Genomic DNA, 10,922 nt, shown 5'->3' with positions numbered 1-10,922 from the left:
AGATCACATCCTGCGCTCACACCTTTGCGACCTCCGCTGCCCCAATTAGTCTTCGTTACAGGTGCATAGGTGAAGCATGGCTGCAGAGGAGTAACGGAGCAGAACTGGACCTGTATTATCTGCATCACGGGCAAGAATGGGTGAGAAGGAAAGAACCCAGCCTGCCAGATGTCAAAGTGATCTGGGTAAGACTGTCAGATCTTGGGTTCATTGGGCTGGTAGTGAAGGGATTGGGGGAGGGGAGGTGAAGGAGGCACTTTTTACTCATAAGATGAGAAAAAAAGATTCGGAATCATTGACACGTGACAACAATGGGAACCTCCCCCCCCCTTCCATTTTAAGAGATACTTAGAGCAGAATCACACTTTCAGAGGCTCCAGCACCCAGCATCGGTAAAACAATTAAGGCCTACATAAATGCCAGTTTTGTTAGTCTCTAAGGTGCCACAAGTACTCCTTTTCTTTTTATAAATGCCAGTGGCCTTTTCAACCCTTCGGGGTTAGTTTCGGTTATAAGTAAAATGTGTTTGGTCTCATCCTACTAACCATCTGCACACACCCCACAACTGATTTGACACAATTAGCAGACTGCGCCTCAGGACTGACATACCCAAGTGCAAGTGGCAGCTTTTCGTCTGCCCTGGGAGCCTGCACTGAAGCAACCCCTGGGTGCCTCGCTATCCATTGCTTGGATCAGGGCAAACCTCCAAAGCAGACGGGCCTCTAGTCCCAACTCCATCACCGTAGGCCAGCCCCCATCTTCACCCACTGTGTCAGGTTCTTAGTTCCATTCACTCACTTCCAGCTTTTCTTTCCTAACCTGAAGGCTGGACCAGGCCATGGAGCCAAATGGAAGCCACAGGAGGCCCCTGCCTCAGACGTTTCATCCAACAACCGGCTGAAATGGCAATGTGATATTTAGTGCCACAGGCTGTGGAGCATGAGCTGAGCTCTGTGGAGGGAGCAGTATGTGCCCCTGAGGCATCAGGCCAACTCTCCCTTGTATTCAGCCCTCATTGGAGCCTATTGTAGATTCCTGCTCTCCCTCTTTAACAGGAATCATTTCTCTACCACCCCACAAAGCATACATCACTTCTTGGCCCTTTCTCTATTCTCCCCCCCCAAACTGTGTGGAACTGAACCCCTCTGGCTGCCCTGTTAGGATATGACTCCTCCCTACCCACAACTTGTACCACACAGCCAGAGGCCCAATCAAATGCCTTGGGCAGGAGGTTTAGGCCAAATTGCCTAATCTTAGCAGCTGCACACTGGCACATCAGCTGCTCTCTGGCTTTGATCTTAGCCAGCTGATGGAAAATGTTGTTATCAATAGGTTTTATTAGCTTTCCTAGCCCAGGCTGAAAAGGAGTAGGAGCGACAATCAGGAATAGCTATGATTACACAGCCTTCAATCCTGCTGAGATTACTGCTGTTGTAGGACTTAATTAACAGTTTATAACAACACTCATTAAAAACAAAAACCTCTGCATAGTGCCGAATTAGAATTCCCAGCTCTGGAATGTAATTAGATACCAGCTGTGCTGGGTAACTGGTCATTTCCAAGCAGCTAAAGACCCATTTGCTTCCAAAACAGAACACAGAACAACGGGAGAGTTTGGGAAGAGGCGAATTGATACAGCAACTAAGCAACTCATACCCTTGACAGATCATATTAAAGCCCACATCTAATGGAGGCCAGAGCTTAAACATGTCAAGCTATAGGTTTCAGAGCGGTAGCCGTGTTAGTCTGTATCAGCAAAAACAAAGAGGAGTCCTTGTGTCACACTGAATCAAAAATTCCTTCAGTGTAAACCACCACTTTATGGAGAGCAGTAGACCATAATACTGCATACCCCAGTGTTCAATCACAACTAATATCACACAGCAGCTAACTCATCCCAGAATAAACAAATCCAAAATACAGATAGCTTCATTTACAGGGGTGACCCAAGGACAGAACTTTCTCTTAATCCTAACGAGGAAGGTCTCCTTGAAGTGTGGTCTAGTATCTTGAACATGGGATTGTGAGCCAGGATTTGTGAGTTCTGCTCCCAGCTCTGCTTCTAACTCACATGGCCTGGATCATCTGTAAGATGATTATAATACAGGTTTCACCTACCTCACCAAGCTGCTGTGAGGCAAAGTTAGGGTTTGAGACCCTCGGAAAGAAAGCACGACATGTTATTCAAAGTCTCCCCATAGATGCCTTCTGGTTCTGATGAGTCAGTGCAACTGAGTTTCAGCTTTGAAATTTCAATCTCTTTTATACTGTACATTAAAATGAAGTCTACATGGAATACAGCTTATCAAGGCAGGATATTACTCATGCCTGCAGCTTGCACCTTAATTGCACCCTTCAGAGTTGGGAAGGATAACAGAACTCCCATCAATAAGCATCGAGCAACTAAGCTGTTCCTTGCTCAAGCAGGCAGTTTTTACAAAGTATCCTACCACTGAATGGAGAAAAACCAGTCCTACTTCCCACAGAACAAAGCAGACACTTTCCACTGATGAAAAAGAACATGCCATTCACCTGCCTCAGTCTTGCTACACTGCAGTCACATGACCTAGAAGGAAGTGCCCTTTAACCTACTACTAGACAAACACGAATATAAGTGAAGCACTAGATGTGCCCTACCCCAAGCCTATATTTGCTATAGGATAGGATTGGAAAGCTCCTGTCAAGCCAGTCACCAGCAGAAGCACTGATCTTTCCTCTTAGGAGACAGGTCGAGTTAGCTGGGTTTCTATGCTAGTCTCTGCCATCATTTTCAGGGCAGCTTCATGACATCTTCATCCCTAAACAGATCCCATGCCTGACTGGTGAATGGCATAAGAATTTAGGGGCTTGTCTTCCCCAAAGTGCTAACTGCAGAGGCAAAGTCATCTCAGCCACAGGGATCATCATCCAAAAGGAAGCCAGCTCTCAGGACTGGGTGCATCGTAGAGCTGGGTGGGAACTGCAGGCCAGGCATAGGCATCCCTGACAGATCTGTACAAGGGGCCCTGCAATGGAGCTGTGGAGAAGGTTGCTGCAGATTAGAAGCAAGGGGCATTGGCGGACCTGTGGGAGGGGCCAGCACTGGACATAGGGGCTGGGTGCAGGTCTGGACCCAGGGGCATTGTCGGAGCTGCAGGAGGCGCCAGCACTGGCCACGGGGATGGCTGCAGGTCCAGACCCAAGGGCATTGGTGGAGCTGCATGCAGCCCTGGCTGAGGAGCTGGAGAGCACTGCAGGTCAGGATGGAAGTTCTCTGCTGTCCGGGTACCTGCTCCCTGCATCCCCCAGGTGGTTAGTTTCCAGGCCCCAGAGGCACCCAGCTCAGGCCAGACTGCACACAGGCCCCCACCCCTCGGCCACAGAGCCAGGGGGTCCACCCCTGCCATGGCCCAACCACTTTCTGGCTGGTCCACACACACCTGAGGGGTGCTCTGCCCCAGCTCACGACGCTGCTCACTCGGCTTTGGGGCTCAGGGGCCAGGCTGCTAGGGGAGGGCCCTGAGAGAGGAAGAGGAGGGTCAGGCGCTGGTCGGGGGGGACGAAATCTGTGTCCCCCCCTTTCAATAGCGCTCCACAGCCCCTGCCAGCCTGCACTGTCTTGGGGCAGCGCTTCCCCCCACCCCCCATGCGCGCTAGATCCGGGAGGGGGCAAGGGACCCGCCGGCCCAGGGCTCCCCCTGAGCCCGGCCGCCTCCACTTACCCGCCGGAGCCCCAGCGCGCCCGCCCCGCGCCTTGCTCCGGGAACCGATGCTCTTCGGACTCGCCCTGCAGGGTCCCTTGGCACCTGCCACCCCATCCCACTGAGCGCCTCCCTCTCCGGCACCTCCACCTGCCTTCCCCCGGAGACTCCTCCCCCCGGGTCCGGTCACCGCCCTCTCTCCGCCGGCGCAGCTTCTCCTCTTCGTGGCACTTTCGGGGGAGTTCATAGGTCTCTCCTCCAGCTCCGCTCCCACAGTGCCTACAGCCCTCCAGAAACTCCCGTGCCGCGCACAGATCCTGGCCGGGCTCCCCCCTGCCTTGCCCCATACTGAGACAGAGCCGCCCCGTTATCGCTACTCGTTCCCCCCTCCTTCGGCGCCCCGCTGATCGTGCCTGGATCCCTTGATAGCAGACAAGGCAGGTTTGATTTCCAGCCTCCATTTAAAGAGTTGCAGAACTTACATTTCACTCTGCCACGCTTCCCTGCTGTTCGATTTCACTCCTGGCTCAGAGCTCCTCCCCTCCAAACACCTAGGCAATCATAATCCCTGCCCTGCCCCACGGATACTACACCCAGCAACCCCTCCCAAGGATGCCCCTTCGTTGTTCCCATGCTCGCCTACCGTATTTTGCAACAGTTGGGGATCTCCTAGTAGATCAGTGCATGATAGCTACCAAATCGCGCCTGGCTCTGGCTACTACCTAGGAAACCACACGGAATGCCACTTGCACAGGGGCCAGCGAATAAACCCAATCTTCACTCTGTAGGCGTGGCAATATGGTTTGGAAAAGTTGTAATTTGTTCAGGGTTTGCAGAAGCACAATTCTTGGCCCTTGCAGGGAATGGTATGACAAGCAGATAGCTTGCCTTGCAGAAAGGGCCAGGGCATTTGCTCTGTTTATTGGGGCACACACCTGCCTTTGAGTCACAGTGGTGCATAAAGCCCTGATGGATTCTTTCACACCCATCACCTGTCTCCAACTTAAAACATGTAGGGAGACAGTAAAATACCAGCTTAACTGACTGCCACTTTAAGGACCAGCCAGTTGGCTTCCAGCTTCCCAGTCTGCCTGCAAAGGTCCAGATGTGGTGACAAACAGCATCTTTTAATACCGATGTTGGTTGACCCTTTTAGCTTTTAGGCAATTAGAACTGATACTCTTCAGAATATAGTGGTACTATTTTGTATGGTCATGGTGGGGGTGCAATTCCGGTTCAATTTGCAGGATGTCTTTATTCCCGGAGCTGGTAGTGGCTGCGAGTACAGTAGGGGCACAGTGTTCAAATGTTCAGTACTGGGAACTGATTTGTATTTTTCAGTGGAAATCCCTAAATCAATACAGAAATAATATTGACAGACTTTAGGGCTTCCAGTCCTCCTTGGTCAGAAGAACAACAGGAAAGAATGAAAGTGGGGAATGGAACACAGGAGGTGGGGGGGACTCTTAGGATTATGACACAGATGCAAACCCCTTGGCTCTGAAAAATATAATTCTGAAAAATGCAATTAATTGTATTTCCCTTAAGGGGACACTACAAGCCTGAAGCTTTTAAACTTAACTTAAAATTACACTTCCTGATACACAATCCTTTCAATAGTATGTGCAGATATTTGAAAAAAATATTAAAAATGTGTAAGGTTTTTCTACTCCTCTACTGATGTTTATATTTATAAGGGTCCTTTCAGCCAGGGAGAAACTGACTAGACCCCTTGTCTTGCAACTGGATCTAGGTAGGTGAGCCCTTGTGCCTGTATGTAGCCCTACTGAAGTCAATGGGGCTTCAAGGCAGACACAAGCATTCACCAGTGAGGATCCAGCTACAGGATCAGGGCTTGACCTATTCAGTGAAGCTCATCATCAAAAAAACAAACAAACTGAAAAAAAGAGACTAATATTTTGGTTTGATAATTTCTTTCAGCGACAGCAATGTTAAGTGTTACCCGTCATTACAGCAGGTACTATATTTCAAAAAAATATAATTTTCAAGTTGATGGTTTCTCTTTAGTGGCAGAAGACAGGGAACCCCACCATGGTATTAACTCACTCACACTGTCAAAACTTACAACTCTTTCTCACGGACCCTAGTCAAGTGTCAAAATTCATCCCTATTTTAAACTGCTTACAATTACCACTGACTTTATTCTGACTCCAAATATTTAATTTAAACTGATCATGGGGAATAAACAGGTAATATTAAGCATTTGCCAATGTGTATTTTTATTCATTCTACATCACATTTTATACTTTACAGCACAGTGTTTCATTGTTACATCGCTTGAAGCCATTTACTTCTCTGGACACTGCTGCAAAGCCATATGCAGTTTTCCAAATATACATCCCCCACCCAATGCGATGGAAATGAAATTTCATTTTGTGTCGAGAAAAACATTCTAACTTCACTGCTAACTGCATGGGCTCCAAACCCAACAACAGCAGCAAAATCTCCCAATGTTCTACATAGTAGAGAAAATTAATGAAATCCTCAACAGGATCCAAAACCAGCATAAAGGCATGTTTTGTCCTTTTAAATAAACAGTAGTAGGTCACTGACCCAGGATCCCTTCCTTGCATCCAGACAGCCCAGCTTCACCACACTTGGCAACTTCGGATCAACTCCTGCAGTGCTTTTATTCCTTCCATGCTCTTGTCCTTCAAAGCTATAGCCAGGAGAACAGATTTGTTCCCAGCTTCCTGAGACACAAATGTCACCAGGTTTTTAGCACAAACATGGATGAGGGGCTGAAAAGCAAAAAAACACAAGTCCTTCAGTTGAGAGAATCTTCTCACCCTATTCATTCACTATTAATGGAATGCTCCTGGAGTATCTTTTTACTAAGCATGGTTTCAGAGTAACAGCCGTGTTAGTCTGTATTCGCAAAAAGAAAAGAAGTACTTGTGGCACCTTAGAGACTAACCAATTTATTTGAGCATAAGCTTTCGTGAGCTACAGCTCACTTCATCCAATGAATGAGCTGTAGCTCACGAAAGCTTATGCTCAAATAAATTGGTTAGTCTCTAAGGTGCCACAAGTACTCCTTTTCTTTTTACTAAGCATATTAAGTATATTAAGGACTTATCTATACTGGGCTGAAACTGGATTTGCTGACAAGTAAATGTAAAGACAGCGAGGTCTTTACATTCACCACATTTGAAATGGTATTTAACAGCCCTTGGTTAAAGCCCCAGAGTGATTTTGATAGAATAATGTAGACTTTTTTTTGAAAAAAGGTGAGGCTAAGGGTATTAGCAGGAGAAAAGGGATATAATTCCCTTTAATTGGGGTTTCTCTAACAAGTATGCCCAATTTGTCCAGATCTTTCTTACATCCATCTTGCTACATATATTTATCTGAAGTTTATTTTTGTTTGGTTTTGTTTCGACACTGGTTTGTGGGTTTTGGCAGCATGCATCACCACGAAAGGCTAGGCAGGAAGTACTTCGTTCTCATGTTAATCAAAGTCCTCCTCAAGGTCATTTAGATTAATTAATTAACATACAATACAAAGGAGCAGATAATGGACATGTATGTAAGACTTGGGGAAATGATTTCTCCCATATGTAACAGGAAAAGCCACTAATTAACATAATGACAGGTTTCAGAGTAGCAGCCGTGTTAGTCTGTATTCGCAAAAAGAAAAGGAGGACTTGTGGCACCTTAGAGACTAACCAATTTATCTGAGCATGAGCTTTTGTGAGCTACAGCTCACTTCATCGGACGCACAGAGTGAGCTGTAGCTCACAAAAACTTATGCTCAAATAAATTGGTTAGTCTCTAAGATGCCACTAGTACTCCTTTTAATTAACATACGGTAATATCAGAAACTGAATATGCTCTTCTGCTCCATTTTGACAAACGCACATCACACCAAAGCTGCAACCATACTGTCTACAGGCAGACAGGACACGTCCCACATGAAGGAAACAAAGCCTATTATTGAAGGAAAGGAGTGCTAGTGCCACCTTATAGAGACTAACCAATTTATTTGAGCATGAGCTTTCGTGAGCTACAGCTCCCTTCATCGGATGCATAATCGTAATCATAATCGTAATGCATCGATGAAGTGAGCTGTAGCTCACGAAAGCTTATGCTCAAATAAATTGGTTAGTCTCTAAGGTGCCACAAGTACTCCTTTTTTTTTGCGGATACAGACTAACACGGCTGCTACTCTGAAACATAAAGATGAGCTGCTAAGAGGATCAGGAACCTGTCACATTGTTAAGGGTTTTTTTTGTTTTTTTATCCTGTTTAGGGTTAGCAAGCAACAAAAGACAGTTCTGACTGCACTGCAAAACGAAGTAATCTTGCAGTATGCTGTAACTTTATATTTAGTGCCTGTCTAATTGATGTTTTCCAAAATATATTATTGTTTTCTCTTGTTTCTGTAAAATAGTCAATGAGAACTCATTTTAAGCCAAAATGAATTGGATAATTAATTGACTTATCTAGGGCAACTAGTGGCAAGCACAGTTGGGGAGCGGGTAGGAAGCTGAAGTTGATTATGAGAGGCAAAGGTTTGGAGAAAAAGAACTGGTGGGATGGGAAAACTGACTGGGACAAGCACCTGAGAAAGGCTAGTGAAGGCCATTACACTTGCCCCTGAACCACTGAAGTCAACGGGAGCTGCAAAGCACCACAAGAATAACCAAGCATGAAGTGACAGATCCCATATATGCCTTCAGTGTAGATTCAATTAGACATTTGTTATGTTAAATGCCAGCTGAATGCCCAAGCTTTATTGATGAACCACTCCTCCCTAGTACAGGATTCTTTAATCTTACCACTGCACAACTACACATCAGCTGCTTAGCAGCCTGAGCAGGCTCGAATTTTGAGCTAGTAAGAGATTCACCCTCAATCTTCAGGGCTACATGCTCTGCTTTGTACCTCATCTGTACCCAGCAGCACTTTTGTGGTGAGTGAAGGTTTGCTGATGTCATTGGCTATTGTGCTGGGGTCCACAGAGACGAGCGTTCCCATCTTCCCATACTGCGTCACCACCACAAGAATGGAGTTGGAGAAGGCAGTGCACACCACCTCTGTTGGGACACCCCTCACCACCTCCTCTCTCTGCTTTGAAGTCACAATAGGTTTTGCTGCCATGGCAGAGGTCTTCATTGCTGAGTAAAATAATATATTAGTATTACATATAAAAACATTAACTAAGGGCCACAAAAAGGCTGAACATTTTCATTAAATTTAAAATACCTGTTAAGCTGTTTTAATGATATAAATATGCCCAGAGATGTAAGCAACAGGTGCAGCTGTATATAAATAATCAGGAACATCTGATGCCTGGGTGTATCTGACTCAGAAGTGAATTTTAACTGCCCCTTATTAAAGAGCTACACTTAGGCTACACATACACGTTGCTATTTATAGGTTTTTATGCCATTCATAGTTTGACACTGATTACAACTGCTTTTGTGTCACATACAGCAGATCATATAGTCCTATTAGTCTTGGGTCCTGACTCCCAGAGCCGGGGTCTCCTGGTTCCTGGTCCCCACTAGAGCATGGTTTCTCTCAAGCAGTGGCATAGCCAGCATGGGATATTTGGGTGGGCACCGACTTCTGGTGGGGAGGGCAATTATGGGGAAGGGGAGTCTGGAAAGGCACGAGGGATGGGGGCCCGCCTTCCCTCACCCCCTGCAGCTACACAATGGATGGGCCCTCTGGCCAGGGGCTCCCCAGGGCTCTGGGAACGCACCCAGCTCTGGGAGGAGAGGCTGCTCTCCAGCGCGCACAGCTCCCGGCTCCCTTCCAGGTCCCACTGCCCTATGCCCGGCCTGGCTCCCCCAGGCAGTGGGCTACCTTTTCGGAAGATCTCCTCTACCGCTACCGGCCGCCTGCTCGCTTGCCCTCCTCACAGTGGCGGCTTAGCCAGCCACTGGGCCAACCTGGACCCCTGGAAAAATGGGTGCTCCCGTGCCCCCACCCGCTCCGCCCATCCAACGCTCCTGCCAGGGAGCGGGGTGAGCGTGCTGGGGCTTGCCCCGCTCCACCCGACCCCAGCAGGAGTGCCAGGCGGGCAGACCCGAGCACGACCAGCACCCCCAACCCCACTCCCTGGCAGGAGTGCAGGGCAGGTGGGCAGAGCAGGGCAAGCGCTGGGGCCAGCACAGAGCTAGGGGTGGGCCTGAATGCTAAATGGGTGGGCTAAGTGTCTACACCCCTGCTCTCAAAATGGACCAAATCCAAAACCATTTTGCCAAACTTCCCTACCCAAATGTTGCGGCTTGGGACAAAACGGGGCTAGTAGAACCGCCCATCTTGTGCTTAAGGGCCCCCCCCCCCCCCCACTTCTTTGGAGCCTGGCGTGCCCAGGCCAGTGAGTCCCATTTTGCAGCCGTTTTACTTGGACCGAAAATCCCGGGGGAGGAGCTGGGCTGGTCACTCAGAGCCACCATTCGCCCCGTGTCTCCTCTGTTCTCCTAACACCAGGTGCCCCCCTACGGGCGGCGGCTGGGTCGGGATCACACCACGACTCCAAATCCCGACTCGACCCTGCAGCCAGGCGCAGGCTCGCACCATGATCCCACCCCCAGACTCAGGGCATGGGCAGGGTCCCACCCGGCGGCTGGGCCGTGGAGCCCCGGGCAGGGTCGCGCCCGCCATGGGCCCAGCCAGCTCCAGCGCTCGCCCCGGCCCGAGCTCGCCGGCAGCGGCAGCCGCCCCGCCTCCAGGCCCGGGAAACCGGCCGCCATAGTAGGGGCCTGGGCCGTGCCCGGCTGGGAGGCGAGAGCAGCCCGGGGCCCGCCCGGGGGAAGGCGGCGACCGAGACCAGGGCCTTCCCGCAGCGGCCTCACCCTGGCAGTTCCGCCGCGTCCTCCCCTGTCCTGCCCCGCGGCTCCCTCGGTCATCGGCCGCCGCGGCTCCCGCCCCGCCCGCTCTCCGCACTGGGCGCCGCCGCTGAGTCACTCTGAGCCCGCCCCCCCCCCGCATCCGGCCCCTCCGAGCGGGGAGCCGCCCCTACCCCGTGCGGCCCCCCCAGCGGGGAGCCCCCCCCCTACATCCCGGCCCCTCAGAAACCGAGCGGGGAGCCGCCCCCACCCTGTGCGGCCCCACGGAGCGGGGAGCCCCCCCTACATCCAGGCCCCTCCGAGCGGGGAGCCACCCCCACCCTGTGCGGCCCCACCGAGCGGGGAGCCCCCCCTACATCCAGGCCCCTCCGAGCGGGGAGCCACCCCCACCCTGTGCGGCCCCACCGAGCGGGGAGCC

The 10,922-nt window shown here is 50.1% G+C and overlaps 1 protein-coding gene across 1 annotated transcript; it reads right to left on the bottom strand.

The window, feature by feature from the left end:
- Window positions 1-5,896: 5,896 nt before the first annotated feature.
- Window positions 5,897-10,614, bottom strand: PSMG3 (proteasome assembly chaperone 3). The gene is made up of 3 exons (XM_077828846.1): window positions 10,511-10,614; window positions 8,589-8,821; window positions 5,897-6,442 (listed from the first exon to the last, which is right to left on the bottom strand). The coding sequence occupies exons 2-3, from the start codon at window positions 8,817-8,819 to the stop codon at window positions 6,290-6,292; spliced, it is 384 nt and encodes a 127-aa protein (XP_077684972.1). The 5' UTR covers window positions 8,820-8,821; window positions 10,511-10,614; the 3' UTR covers window positions 5,897-6,289.
- Window positions 10,615-10,922: the final 308 nt, after the last annotated feature.

This window comes from Eretmochelys imbricata, chromosome 10 (genome assembly GCF_965152235.1).
Source record: "Eretmochelys imbricata isolate rEreImb1 chromosome 10, rEreImb1.hap1, whole genome shotgun sequence".
Taxonomy (NCBI): Eukaryota; Metazoa; Chordata; order Testudines; family Cheloniidae; genus Eretmochelys; species Eretmochelys imbricata.
The sequence above is the reverse complement of the archived record's forward strand: the minus strand, read 5'-3'. Positions and strand labels throughout refer to the sequence as shown.